Consider the following 14,766-nt stretch of genomic DNA (forward strand, 5'->3'; position numbering starts at 1 on the left):
GGTTACTGACACCGAAACTGAATCTTTGATATTATTCATGTCCCTGTGTACTCTGGAAACAATAACTGTTCCCCCTGAGGCAGTAATATTGGATCCAAGACAGGAAAAACACTTCTGTGGACATAACAAAATGTTCTTGGGTCTGAGCGGACATAAAACCTTTGAAGTCTATGAGCTCATATCAAAACCACTCATCTGAATCATCATCATCCCAGTACAGTCAGCTGATCTTAAACCCCCATTAAAAAAGGCTTCCGTGCCTCCACCATGCAGCTCCGCTCACCTGACCAGCTCATCTGCTCTCTGAAATATCCTCAATCTGCCAAAAACACAGCCAGCTCCCACTCAGTGCTGCTCCTCATGACGAGGTTTGTTAACTCAACCTGACACGGATCCTTCTCAGAAACCCTTTGATCACTTTAATGCACGCACTGATGATGGTTTGGACTTACTGGCTTGTTGCCTCATCAGCCTGCATGGAAAAAAAACCTTAAAAACTTTGCTCCCTGATGGTGTTGTTTGAAGTCCTGCACTGATATGAAAAGAACACTGCACTTGGCGTGCTGCGTAGTCGCAGAGTTTTTATGGCTTTACCTCCGGTGTGGAGCAAAAAGATTTCACACTATCTGTTTTTCTCTTTGTGCTGTTTATATCTCTTAAACATGTGCAGACTGTGATTCACAGTTCTGTGGATACATGAGTTCATCTGGTCTTTCTTTAAGAAGTACAGAGAGGTACAGACCTTATACTGTACATGCCTACAGAAGAGGAGAAATTTTGTCCTACAAGTATTTTGCACCAAAAATTGAAGTTCTAATCAAAACAGGTTTCATTTTAAGATGGACACAGTTAGCAACTAGCTTGTGAGCATTTAGCAGATACGTATGCCACTTTTTTTCCTCAGGAGTTGGTCAAGACCAGCACCACACCATCAACAAGTTGCATTTAACTCTGTCATCAAAGAAAAACGGGACTGATGTGCGAGGCTTCGACTGCTTTTAGCTTATTTGCTTTGCCAAATAGTGTGGGGAAGCTTCGTTGGGAGATCTACCGTAGCACCTGGGCATGACAAACCCCTCAGGACTCTATGTAGAGGAGAGGAAGAGAAGAACAGGATGGGAGGGAGGGGTGAAGAATACCAGTGGAACAGGAGGACTGGGTTAGTTGGTGTTGATGCAGGAAGTGACATGGTTGAGGTGTGGTCCTGCTCCCGAAATTCTGCTAGATGGCTTTAATAAATGCTAATTGTTCTCCGTGTCTGCTGCATTTGTAAATATGAATAATGCAGCCCCACCCATATATGTATACCAGTAATTGTCAACCGGCGTACTGCGGGACATGTACAGCACACCAAAGCCTCCCATGCAGTCCGCAGAATATTGGTCAGTTCAGAAAATGTGAGGGGGAAAGATGTGTTCTGGTATTTTGGACATCAAGCATTTTTTCCACCTTTAGTAAAGCAACCCCTAAAACAGTTGAGATGGAAATAATTTTATTAGGAATGATTTACCAACCCTAAATGTGTGGTTGAATTTATCTTTCAGCTATTAAGGAGTAGTAGTGATGTGTCAATAAGTGACACAGCAGCGTTCTGAGTAAGTTATTAATAGTCCAGTCTCCAGTCTCAGTCAACTCAGTGGAGTGGATGGATTTAATATCCAGACCCAGGCAAATATCTTATCTATTTAAGATTAAACAGGGACAGGCTAATGAGGGTTAGATACATCTTTATTGTCATATTTTTGAAAATCCATCCCCGCAGTGTCTGCTTTGAGAAATTCTGTCGCTTTGACAAATGTAGTTGATGAATCCTGACTTATAATGTATATACTGCATTATACTTTTTTTATCTTATAATTTTTATTCCGTTTTAACAGGATTACACAATGGATAATCACAACAGGTATCAATCTTAGAGCATATATATGACGGGAACAAAGCATATAATCCAATCACAGTCCTCCCCATTCCACTAACCCCTAATAACAGCTGGGATATCATCAATTGGATGGTTCGCCATCTCCTCAATAGAGCAAAAAATGACAGATGAGCTGAAAGCCAGGCTCAATATTTGAAGAGAGGGGAGAGATGCCTATGTAAAAGGCAGGTTCAGATTAATGGGTTACTTTATCAGAGTACACACTGACAGAAAGCAAGAGGAACACACTCTGGAAGTTTCAGGAAGGGGCCCTAAACCTTGTGGAAATTTTTATCTGAGTTACAAATTGAGTAGGGAGTCTTTTCAAGATTAAGTGAGAACATAATGTCCCTCAGCCAGTGGGCATAGGTGGGCAGGGCAGCATCTCTCCATCTGATTGGAACCACCCATCTGGCTGAGGATTGAGGATAAAGTTTGAAAACGTCTTTCTGCATGATACTTTTAATTCATGACTACTCTTATATCCTCATTATTATCATTATTGCCAGTGGGTACATCTTATTTTGCACTACATCATCATTCTCTCACCATTTTTGTTACAGCTTATTTTTGCATTTACATATTACTTGTATCATAATGTGCACAGCTTTCCATGCTTTTTTTAACTGTATTGTGTTGCCTACTCTAAATGCCTCTGCAAACTGAACCTCTGGAAATAAATGTCTTGAATTGAAGTGAATAAATAGGCCACTGTTTGCTAAGGTGTTCGCCATAATTACTGTGTAACATGATAGAATATAAATGTTGTGTTAACAGTTTGGTGCACTGCCCCCAGGTGGTCAAAATAATATATAACTGCAGGTTTAAGTTTGGGTTTAGTCCTCTTTAGATCAAGATTAAAGTCCTCTCAATTGCTCCAAGCTTTTAAACTCCAACTTTAAACTCAGATTTCTGGTTAACTTTACACTGATAGTTGTTGTAATTGCAGCTGAACAATTTTTTAGAAGGGATTAAGCAAAAAGAGGGCATTTTCTTGAGGCAAACCAAACATGACGTTTAATCATTTTCTCCTCTGTCCAGGTACCCTCGCATCAACAAAGAGTCCCTCCTCCCCGTGTCCACAGACCTGAGCATGACTGGGCAGAGCGCAGAAGGCTGGTACCCTCCGGGGCACGGCGACATTTACGCCAGCTTCTACAACTCGGGCCTGCTGGACCAGCTGATCACGCAGGGCAAGGAGTACATCTTTGTCTCTAACATCGACAACCTGGGAGCCACCGTCGACCTCCACATCCTGAACCACATGGTCAGCCAGCCAAATGGCAAGCGCTGCGAGTTCATCATGGAGGTGACGGATAAGACGCGCGCTGACGTCAAGGTATGAGGAGGAGAAGCTTTGTATATATTCATACTGTTACAGAGTTGCTGTGTGTGTGTGATGTTCTGGCCTTGTTCTACGTATGAGTTTTCACAGCATTATTTGTTCCTCTGTAGACATAAGACATCTTTATGCACATGCCAACAAAACAAATCACAGTATAGAAGCAGATTAAACAGACAACGTTATGAATGAAGCTCTGAAGCTCTGGACATCCCAGCTGTTATCCTGGGGATTGCTTTGCTTTTGGTTCCAGCAGGATGGAAAATAAAGAAACTCCAACCAAACTTTAACACTGTACAGAAACCTTTTGGCAATCATTATCAATAAAAATGCAGTGGCATTATAAAAAATATATCTCTCAGGGAAAAGAAGGAAAGTTTCTGTTTGACCCTGGAGTCCATCCAACACATGAATCATGAGAACATGTTGTAAAATAGCCGACTCTGATTTCCAGGGTGGCACGCTGATCCAGTATGAAGGCAAACTGCGTCTGCTGGAGATCGCCCAGGTGCCCAAGGCCCACGTGGACGAATTCAAATCAGTTTCCAAGTTCAAGATCTTCAATACCAACAACCTGTGGATCTCTCTGGCTGCTATCAAGAGGCTGCAGGAGCAGAAGGCGATGGACATGGAGATCATAGTCAACCCCAAGGTGAGTGAAGAGGAAACTGAAAGATACAGTCAAGAGGAAATAACACACAGTACACACACGTCTCACGCACAGTCAACACCAAGTTATAGAACAATTCAGGTTTTTATTGAATAGCTTGATCCAGCTGTTGCTCAGTTAAACAGTTACTAGTACTGGGAATCATTCTCTTCTGCCTCTCGTCTTTGTTTGATATCTCTATCTCTATGGCAGTTAGTGAGTTTTCGTGATGTCAGTGAACTTGTTGCTCCCAGCAAAGTTGTGTGTTTTTAGACGCTGTAAAGCCTGTTAGTCAATACTCGCACCTATGACAGTGATCTGTGTGAGATACCACCTGTGATTGGCAGAGGCTTGAAGACAGAAGGTGGTTGTTTTTCCTGCTCGTTCATGTGTGTAAGGCGAGGAGCAGTATTTGTTGAAGTAGCCGCAAATGCAGAGAACACCTTGTAAAGCAGACAGCTGTGTTGTTTTGTTGTTGGCTACGGCCCACAGTAGCCTGTGCTAAAGTTACGGAATAAAAAGCCAGCAAAACAAGTTCATGCCCGTAGCCTCATTGTTAAGGGACGCTACAATATTTTTGAAATGAAGACGGCTAATATGTTCATGTATTTCTGTTGTGATCAAAATTAATGTCCAGCAAACCGTTCCTACCGTAATGCTTCAGAAAAACACCTACAAATGAATATGACAGAGAGGCAAAGAAATCACAGTGTTTATTTCGTGGTTAGTTGACAAAACATCCTCAAACGCCACACGTATGACACATCTGTCTCTATCACCAGTTCATTCAGCCACCAGTTAATCATGCACACCGGTCTGGAATGGTCTCTGCAGAGCCCTGAACAGGGTGTCTACAGGTCCTTAAAAAGTCCCTAAATTGTCATAAATTCAATGTTACAACAAGGTCTTAACTACTACAGACATTTTATCTGATTTCATTTATCCATTTTTTAGTTTCTTTTTGTGAAAATGAGTCAAGTGTTTGGATGTAGAAGTCCACATTTCTGATGTTATACATCTTTGAAAACTATAATACTGTCATTTTACTTCATACTTGCACTGACCTGTAGGCAAAATGTAGATTGACTTAACTCTAATAACCATATTCCTATACAACACTTACATATACTACTTGCCTGCGATGCTTACCTGCAATGCTTAAATAAGTAAAACATGATTTGTCCAAAAATCTGTCCTAAATATGGTTAAAAGTTGTCTTGAACAGGTTTTAAAAAGCATTAAATCTAACAGTCTGATACCTGTAGACACCCAGCTGAAGCCCCGCCCCCGCTGCTGCACAGAGCCACAGAGCACTGCACGCCTCTGTACTTAAACTTTAATAATGCTGAAGGTGTCGTGTGTCCAAATGGCACCAAATATGACACTGCACATCCTTGGGTCCCAAGCAATACACCTGCCAAGTGTAAAGCAGATCAGATAAACAGTCCAAGAGGTGCAAAGGACACACAGTGATACACAGATACAGACAGACAGAGATTCCTCACTTCATAGTTAGATAAAATGAAAAGATGAAACTTGCTCATGAATCTAAAGGAACAGTAAAAACAACAAAACAAACTGAAGGACAAGTAGATTAAGTAAAGCAAAAAAGAGCATAGATAATCTCACCCTGTCACTGTAATAATCTAATTTCTCTGTATATCTTTCACCCATATATATAAATATGATTCTGCACAGTGAAATATGACAAAGGTGTAAAATGTAGAATGTCTTCTAATTTTCAAATTGAAAAAGCATATTGAATCTCCTCTAAATTTGTGCTACTACTTAAATCTCCCAGCCTTATCTTAATTGTTGGGACAGTAGTTTTCTTCCAACATGCCGAGATGAGGGAATAAGAAAGACCTTTTCTTAAGTGTTAAGCTTAGGAAGATTAGTAAAGGATTTGATCCAAGACTAGAGGTGAAGACGATAAAAAAACAGACCAAAGTTACTTCTGAAGACTGGCATCTATCACACACGGCCATCATTGCTGTTGAAACATGATGGCCACTGCTCGATTTCGAAGATTTTGGTGACTAATCCTGATTAACACAGCTTTACAACAGCGTCCATAAGGACAACTAACTTAAGTCTTAGCACTGTTTAGTCAACAGCAAAATAAATCCTCTAGTACAGAGGTTCAGTCAAATCTGGAAACGCAGACATGATACACATGTTTTTTGATCCAGTGGGACTTCCCGTAAATTCGCTTAGAAATAACACAGAGAATATGCTCCTTATAACTCCAGAACCTGCATAAGAATCATCACGTTTTTTAGGTTTTCTTCAGTATCACAGTGACAGTGATAGTTGTCTGTACAACCACTGGTACACTGCAAACTGGACCTGCTAATAGCAAACGGGGTTTTGGGAGATCGCAGTTGTCGTACAGAATAGAAATGTACATGAGGTGCAAGAGAGAGACACAACTGTGACAGCACAAGCTTTTCTACATCAGAGGAATAACATCAGTCTCCTGAATTGTGCTGCCTTGCAGGACGCTCTAGTTGTTATGTTTCCTTTTCTTTGAGCCCATCAGAGTGAAATGACTCATAAATGTCCTTTATTAGTCTGCTGTTGGAAACCTTGAGGGGGCCAATTCAAAGACAGTCCCCACCAGGATGACTTCACTTTGCAATGGATGCTCAGATGAAACAATTCACTTTCAGTAACCAGCCAACAGAATAATATCATCTGTGCCGTTTTACCACGTCCATCCTGTTGCATTTGAAAGCATCGCCATGAACAGCAGAGCAGAGAGATTTCTGCACACTCTCCTCCACCGAGACCACTGCTTCTGAATAAATCATATCTCGCAAAAAGAAACCCAAAGCATGCCGAGGAAACCCATATTTTAGAGCCTCTCTGTGTTTCCGCCGTCCTGCACGGCTCGACTCTCTGAGCCGTTTGTTGTCATGCGAGGTTTTTGCATACAAAGGAGAGAAAAGGAGCTTCAAACCAATCCAGTTTTCTGGTCTCCTCTCCAGTGGCTCATCTGCCCAACTTGGACTCCAGTTAAAGCTGTGTGTGTGTGTGTTTGTCTTTAGTGGGAGTGTGTTTTTGTGTGTGTGCTGGCGTTAGAGAGACAAAGATTAATATTAAAGTGTTATTTCCTCTACAAAAATGTTACTTCAAAGGCCACCTCTGTGACTATAAAATGCATTTTTCATTTTCACTCTGCTGCTCTTGCTGAGCTTGTTTGTCCACCTCCAGCTCACACATTTGCATATAGTTAATTTTCAACCACTTTTTAATAAAGCAAAGAGTTTTTCGAATAAATTAAAGGAAAGTGAGGCAGCAGAAATGTAGCCGCTTGAATTCAGATGAAGGAATGCTCTGAGTAAATGCTGGATTAGCATGATTTGCTCAAGCACATTTTTTAAGGCTCCGTGTCTTCCCCGAGCATGTTTATCCTTTACTGCCCTCCAAAGCAAACAAATTTGATGTGATGTGACTTGATGTTATTTTGGTTGTGCTCACTCAGAGGCAACACGCTGTGCCTCTGTTCACCCCCTGCCTCGGGGTATGCAAATCCGCAACCAGCGTAATAAATTCACTGCTGAACCCGAGCCCCATTCCTGATTATTGCTTTCGGCCTATAGATGTAATTTTCCAGCTCTCGGCTACAGGATCACACACCGTGACACAACAACTGTTATGTAACTGGTGATAACTGTGCAGAGCTGTGTGGCTTTACATAAGTGTGTGTTCCCATCTAGATAAGAGTGCAGCACTAAATCTGGGGGCCCGTTTCTGTTATACAGCACTGTGGCCCCATGCATGTAAAAACTGTGAGCACTCATGGTACTGAGAGGCTCTCAAGATAAAAGCATCCATGAAGTGGTGAATGTTACATAACTGCTTCTGGTAGATATACCTGAGATTCAGATCATTATATTATATTATTATACTGTGGAACCTTTCAGTCTAATTTTAGTTCATCGTGTTCAGGTCTGTGGCCTCGGGAAACGTTTCACCTCCTAAAGTCAAGATGCAACAGCATTTTGAAAGCTTCAGTATTGTGACATATTTCTTAGTATAATAGGACAGGCAGGTGGGATATAACCAAGGAAGCATTTTGATTTTATAGTTAAAGAGTGAGCATGTCATAACAGTGAGACCCCAACAGTGTAACATTCTCTTTATATATCTATGGCACTGATGGGATAGTTGTATCTGTCAGGGAGAGATGAAGTCCATGTAATGTTGGTTGCTGAGGCAGTCCACTGTAAAATGCCTTACACATAATCTGGAGCTGTCACAGATACCACTTTATTCAAAGTGAATTAATTCCAGCTGTAACTGCGGTATATTGGGTATTGGTTTAATTTCATTTTTAAGTAATCCCTGCCTTAACTAATTTAAAATGTATTAATTTATTTTCCGTAACTGCTTATCCTGGTACAGGGTCGTAGGTGGGCTGGAGCCTATCCCAGCTGACATTGGATGAGAGACAGGGAACACCCTGGACAGGTCCCCAGACTATCACAGGGCTGACACATAGAGACAGACAACAATTCACACTCACATTCACACCTACGGACAACTTAGAGTCACCAATTAACCTGCATGTCTTTGGACTGTGGGAGGAAGCTGGAGTACCTGGAGGAAACCCACGCTGACACAGGGAGAACATGCAGACTCTGCACAGAGCTGGCAGATGGATTCAAACTCTGAACCCTCTTGCTGTGAGGCACCATTGCTAACCACTGCTCCACCTTGCTGTAAATTAAAATTGGCTGAATAAATCGGTTTAAGACTTAACTTTTGTATGTAAAAAGTGGAGGCCCCTCTTACCCCTTAAAGATGATAATTGATTTAGTTTTGTCTCTAAACGTAGCTAAAGCCGAGTGACTACTTATGCTGCTGGAGCACAGGCGTACAGCATCATGTGTTTCCCCATGAAAGTGAAATCAGGGATCCAAAGAAGAAAAGAAAGGGAGAGAACACAAACTGACTTTGTTAAAAAAAAAAATCAAAGGTACTTAAGAGAGACAAGGATTAAGATAGGAAGCACAGGGGGGCGCTCAGAGACTGTTTATGCATAGGGCCTGGAATCTGGTGCTACACGCCTGATAAGAACACAAAGAAATCACATTTTTGTGGGGGTGGGGACTATATTGTTAATAAGGAGCACAATATGGCCGGGGATGTGATCTTAAAGGGTTAAATAGGCATTTTTCATTTCACCCTGAAGAGTCTGCAGGGACGCAAGCAGCTCTGTGAGGCTGTACTTAGACACAGCAGTGCTTTAAGCTAACATTAGCATGCTAACTGTGCACTGTGACAATGCTAACATGCAGGTATAATGTTTAGCATCTTAGTTTAACTTGCTAGCATGCTAACATTAGCTAATAAACACTGAAGAACTCTTAAAGTGCTGCTGGGGCTCACACAAATGTTTGTGTGCACAGTGATTCACAAATGTTTTAGATAAGAAAAACTTCTTTGCTAAACTAATTGGAAGATGCTGCATAACAATTTTACGTTTTTATTTATTTTGTTAGCATGACTGTGCAGTAAATTACAGTATTGCTAAGGCAGGTTGTGCAAAACTTACATTGCAGATGTGTCTAATAATATGTGTGGGTGTAGAGCTGTGTAACAACATGAGTCAGCTCTTTATGTAAGATGATTTAAATGTTTAATTTAGAAACTGACCTAAATATTCTGTTGGCTTTTAGGAGACTTGTGGTTTGTGTTTGTTTTGGGTTATTTTGGCTCCTTACGGTTCATTAGCGCAGTGAGAGATGGAGAGAAAATAAAGAGAACAGGAACGTCCTCTCGGCGATGTGAATCAGAGCACTAATTGCAAACACTTCTTGTTCTTCGTGTTTCTGGAAAGAAGCATTTCAAAGAATCAAGTTTCTTCTCCTGCTACAACCAACATGTCTCTTCTCTTCTTTTGGTTCCCATCAGACGCTTGATGGTGGGCAGAACGTCATCCAGCTGGAGACAGCGGTTGGCGCTGCCATCAAATGCTTCGACAACGCCATGGGCATCAACGTGCCTCGCAGCCGCTTCCTGCCTGTAAAGACCACGTCGGACCTGCTGCTGGTCATGTCCAACCTGTACAGCCTGGACGCCGGCTCTCTCACCATGAGCCCCAAGAGAGAGTTCCCAACAACGCCGCACGTCAAACTGGGCAGCTCCTTCACCAAGGTGATTATGATTTAAAGAAAACATGTAAAAGCAGCTTCTCACTCTGTACACGATGATGACTGAGTGAGTTTGGTCACTGTATTCTGCTGTATGGAAAGTTGTGGGATGATTTATGGTGCTGTGTACTTTCTTGTCAAAATCATCACTGTCTCAACTGAAAATATCTCGTAATTACGAGATAATATCTCTCGCCCACCTCAACTGACCCAGTTGAAAGGGGTCAGTTGAGGTGGGCGCCTCCTGTCAGAGGTGTTCTGAGCACGTCCCACTGGTAGGAGGCCCTGGGGCAGACCCAGAACACGCTGGAAGGATTACATATCTCATCTGACCTGGGAACGCTTGGGGGTCCCCCAGGAGGAGCTGGAAAGTGTTGCTGGAGAGAGGGACGTCTGGGGTGCTTTGCTCGGCCTGCTGCCTCCACAGTCTGGCCCTGGATAAGCGGATGAAAGTTTATATTTCTGGGGCCTAAAAATAAAATGAGGGCAGGATGTTATTATTTGGTGTTGTCAGATTAACTTGGATCTTAATAGATTTAAAATATGATTCAGTGGGTTTAAAAGTTTTGCATGTCCTTCTGTGTGCGTCTGTGTTCAGGTTCAAGAGTACTTGACCCGCTTCGAGAGTATCCCCGACATGCTGGAGCTCGACCACCTGACGGTGTCTGGAGACGTCACCCTCGGGAAAAACGTTTCACTCAAGGTAAAACATCCTTGCTCACATTAAGTTTTACTACAAATAGGAGGCTGTTGTATTGTGTTAAAACAAACAACATCATAAACTTTCATGTGACATAAGATTTGGTTATAAAAGGTTTCAAAGGCATAAATAGCACAAATTAAATATGTATTTAATCTAAATGAGCAGAAGTCTCTTTGGTGGAGTGTGACAGCCCAGAAAGACCACAGCGTTATTTATTCTGGTGACCACACAGAGATGCAGTGTGGGTATTAAAAAGGCCACAAACCATGAGTAATGTCCAACCTGCAGCTTTTTAGTTTCCATATTAATTGATGCGGTGGAGATAAAGTGTGAAGATACACTCGGGGCATCTCGAGGTGCTACATTACAGAGATAAATCTTTAAATTTTACTGACCTTTACTTGTAAAGGACGTGTAATCCTGAGAGATTGTAATCTGGTTTCCTCCCTCAGGTCATGTTCGTTTTTAACAATGATAAAACAGAAACTTCAGTGTTAAAGTCTTTGAAAGTAACTGGTGCTGCTGGCAGGTGGCTGTCATTGATTTATTGCTTTAATTAAATCCTGCCACCCTCTCTGTCCCCGACTAACAAAAAACTCATCGTTCTCCCTCCTCACAGGGCACCGTCATCATCATTGCCAACCACGGAGATCGGATTGATATTCCAGCCGGCTCCATGCTGGAGAACAAAATCGTATCTGGCAATCTCCGCATCATGGACCACTGACGCCTTTTTCCACACACAAACACATACTCAGAACCCGCCCTCATCATGTGACATAGTCGACTTAATCCCAGTCATGTGACCTGTTTGTCATATTTCAACATGTTGTGAGAGAAAGTGGCTTTTCCCTAAAGGGTGTGTGTGATTGCATGTGCAGTCCTACTCTGCAGTTTCAGGACGTATGTAGTGTATATGGATGATAGTTTTTGTTGCTGGGATATACTGCCCTCTGCAGGCTGTTTATTACAGAATATAAACCTTTAATAGTGTTCACAATGAGCTACTTAGAGCTGTCCTTTTAAACGATGATTTATATCCATGCTAGAGAGAAAGACAAATCAGATTATTTTATTTTTTAACTGTAGTGATTTTTCTTCCTGCCAAAACAGACACAAAATAGATACAATAATAATAATAGTAATAATAATAATAATAATGGGACTAAGCATCAAAGAAGAAACCTGATTATTTAAATATCATCGTCATTGTCTGTGTGCTCTTACAGCACTGCTAATGCAATCACATGGTGTACTTACATAGAGAGGTGAAGTCATGAAGTTATGGAGAAGTTTGGACCGTTTATTTGAAGCACAAAGAACTCACGTGGTTCCACAATTCAGCTGTGACAAGATATGTTCAAGACTGAAATAATGTGCAGCTGTATTTTAGTTTATCCATCACTTACACCCGGGACTGGAGCCTGTTCTAGCTCACAGGAACTTCAGTTTCCAAGTCAGTGTTACAGAAAGATTGAAACCCTTCACTGAGCCACCGTACTGCCCTGTGATAGGTTAAATGAAAAATAAAATGAGTAAGTCTTAAAGTGGAATCAGACGACTTATCTACATAAATGCTGTACTTCTACGTGATTGTCATTCGTTCGAGGTGTGACTGTCAGTCTTTATTATGTAATGTCACTGTGCCCTTTTCTTCTGTAATGTTTAACGGCAAAGTGACTGAAGAATCAGTACACTAACAAGCATTTTCTGTAAACAGCTGCATCTGAAAATGATGCTGATGATGAGAGCGGCGAAACTAAACCAAACAACCCAACTGCCAGATTAAATGTTGGCATTTTATGTTGCTGCAAACCACAGATACATTACATTTGTACATTATTTGGAGCGGATATGTTGGAAATTTTATGAAACAATGCCGTGGTGAAGGCATGATTAGGTTTAGACCCAAAAAATGCTCGGTTATGGTGAGTAAAAGATCATGTTTTGGCTGAAAACACCTACAGTTGATGGCACTAAAGCTGCTAGAATGGTGGCTCAGATGCCACTGGGGAATGAAGCAATGTGTCAGTGACAAACACCCAGGGTCAGTGGCTCAAACACTGGTAGAAACACAGCAAGGGGTTGCCAAAACACAACTGATCTTTGCTGGTGTTGAACAGTAGTTTGCAACTTGGCAGCTGTGAAACGTCGACGGGAAATGCTGCAACTTGTCGGTAAAAAACACCCAATATCAGTGCCACAAACGCTGGTTGAAAGGCTGTGAAGGCTGTTTGTTTGTCTCAGTTGTCTAGGCCTCAGTCCCTCCATACACCGTCCCCTTTACCTCCTGATGACAGAATTAGCCCATTTACTACATCACTTTACAACATTTATATGCTACGTTTGAAACATACAAAGATAACAGATCTGTGGTTTGCAAAAACAAACAATGTGAACATTACCTCCTGGTGACCGGGCTGGACTTAAAGCAGTAACGTTGCGGCCCAGAAAACCAAATCTGTGGGGTTGTCTATGTAAGTGACACCTTTCAAATCCATCATTTGATTTATTGTATTAAAATACATATTTTTAATCAGAGCAGCTTCAAGTTAATTTTACTGGAAAACAGTAAATTATGAATTTGTGGAACCAGTCAGAAATCCCATCTCGTGAGATTTTCTTCCAGAGCAATGACAGCTTCTACTTAATAGTGTTGAACATACCTCCACTAGATGTAGTTACACCTCCAGAGTCCAGGCTAACCTCATCTTCATCCCAAAGCTCTCAGATGTTTGTGCCATAGAAGAGAAACTAACATGTAAACAACTTGTTTGGTACCCTGGAGCTTTTTCAAGACTGTAACGATCCAGGCACGATTGCAATGCCCTGAAATGACATGTAATAAGTGATATATCATGTTAAAGTGAAGGCCTTTATCTGTACAGTCCCTGTGTGATATAGATGATGAGTTATACCACCATATTGTGCATTATTTTTGTTTTTATCCAGTATGTTTGCTCACATTATGACCTTAATGTTGTATGCCTCCATTACGCTGTCAAATCTCTCCTGTCTCCTCTGTCCATCACATCACTCAGCGTTATCTCTTCACAGGAGGTGCAACACTTCCTGCAGCATCGGTTTACACACACACACACACACACACACACACACACACACACACACACACAGATTCAGACATTTTTAAAACACAAAGTTTCAGTGTGAGAATACTTGAGATGGGTCTGACACTCGCGGACCGGAAGCCTGAAAGCAATAAGTGTTTATCTGTGACAGTGTTGAGGTGTCTGCCCGGCTCAGTTCTGCCTCCTCAGAGCTGAATAAAGTGCAATATGAAATAATGAGCATGTGTCATATGTTGTGTCGCTACACCCACAATCACTTCATCCATCAGTGACCTCATCCAGAACAGGAAGTCGACCCAGTGGCACTCAGGGGTGTCATATTTGGGGCGGCAGTAGCTCAGTCCATAGGGACTTGGGTTGGGAACCGGAGGATCGCCTGTTCAAGTCCCCGTCCAGGCCAAAAATGTGGAGCGTGGACTGGTAGCTGGAGAGGTGCCAGTTCACCTCCTGGGCACTGCCAAGGTGCCCCTGAGCAAGGCACTGAACCCCCCAACTGCTCGGAGCGCCTGTCATGGGCAGCCCACTCTGACATCTCTCCATTTAGTCCATGTATAGGTCCAGTTTGTGCATGTGTGTGTTCGGACCTGTGTGTAATTGACAACAGAGTGTAAAATTGAATTTCCCCTCGGGGATTAATAAAGTATATAAAATTTAAAAAAAAAAAAAATATTGGATATCTGTGCATATAACCCTCTTTACACTTTGTAAATTCCTCCAAACACAAGACATAAAGTACAGGTCAAAGCTGTAGTTTATTGGACATCATGTCTTTGTACATACTGTCATTAAAAATGGCAACAGTAAAATCTACAGACATACATTCCCCCAGCACACAGCCAAAAAACACCCTGAAGTAGTACTGCATGTGTCACACCACCTTTTTTATCATACAGAAAGAGGCTCT

The 14,766-nt window shown here is 41.8% G+C and overlaps 1 protein-coding gene across 3 annotated transcripts in view; it reads left to right on the plus strand.

The window, feature by feature from the left end:
* Window positions 1–14,078, plus strand: part of ugp2b (UDP-glucose pyrophosphorylase 2b) — a 46,820-nt gene extending 32,742 nt beyond the window's left edge. For all 3 annotated transcript variants that reach the window (XM_050071717.1, XM_050071718.1, XM_050071716.1), the window contains exons 6-10: window positions 2,960–3,257; window positions 3,715–3,912; window positions 9,832–10,074; window positions 10,669–10,773; window positions 11,393–14,078. In XM_050071717.1, coding sequence (XP_049927674.1) covers window positions 2,960–3,257; window positions 3,715–3,912; window positions 9,832–10,074; window positions 10,669–10,773; window positions 11,393–11,500 — 952 coding nt within the window. In that variant the 3' untranslated portion in view covers window positions 11,501–14,078. The remainder of the gene's footprint in view (window positions 1–2,959; window positions 3,258–3,714; window positions 3,913–9,831; window positions 10,075–10,668; window positions 10,774–11,392) is intronic.
* Window positions 14,079–14,766: the final 688 nt, after the last annotated feature.

This window comes from Epinephelus moara, chromosome 19 (genome assembly GCF_006386435.1).
Source record: "Epinephelus moara isolate mb chromosome 19, YSFRI_EMoa_1.0, whole genome shotgun sequence".
In the NCBI taxonomy this organism is placed as follows: Eukaryota; Metazoa; Chordata; class Actinopteri; order Perciformes; family Serranidae; genus Epinephelus; species Epinephelus moara.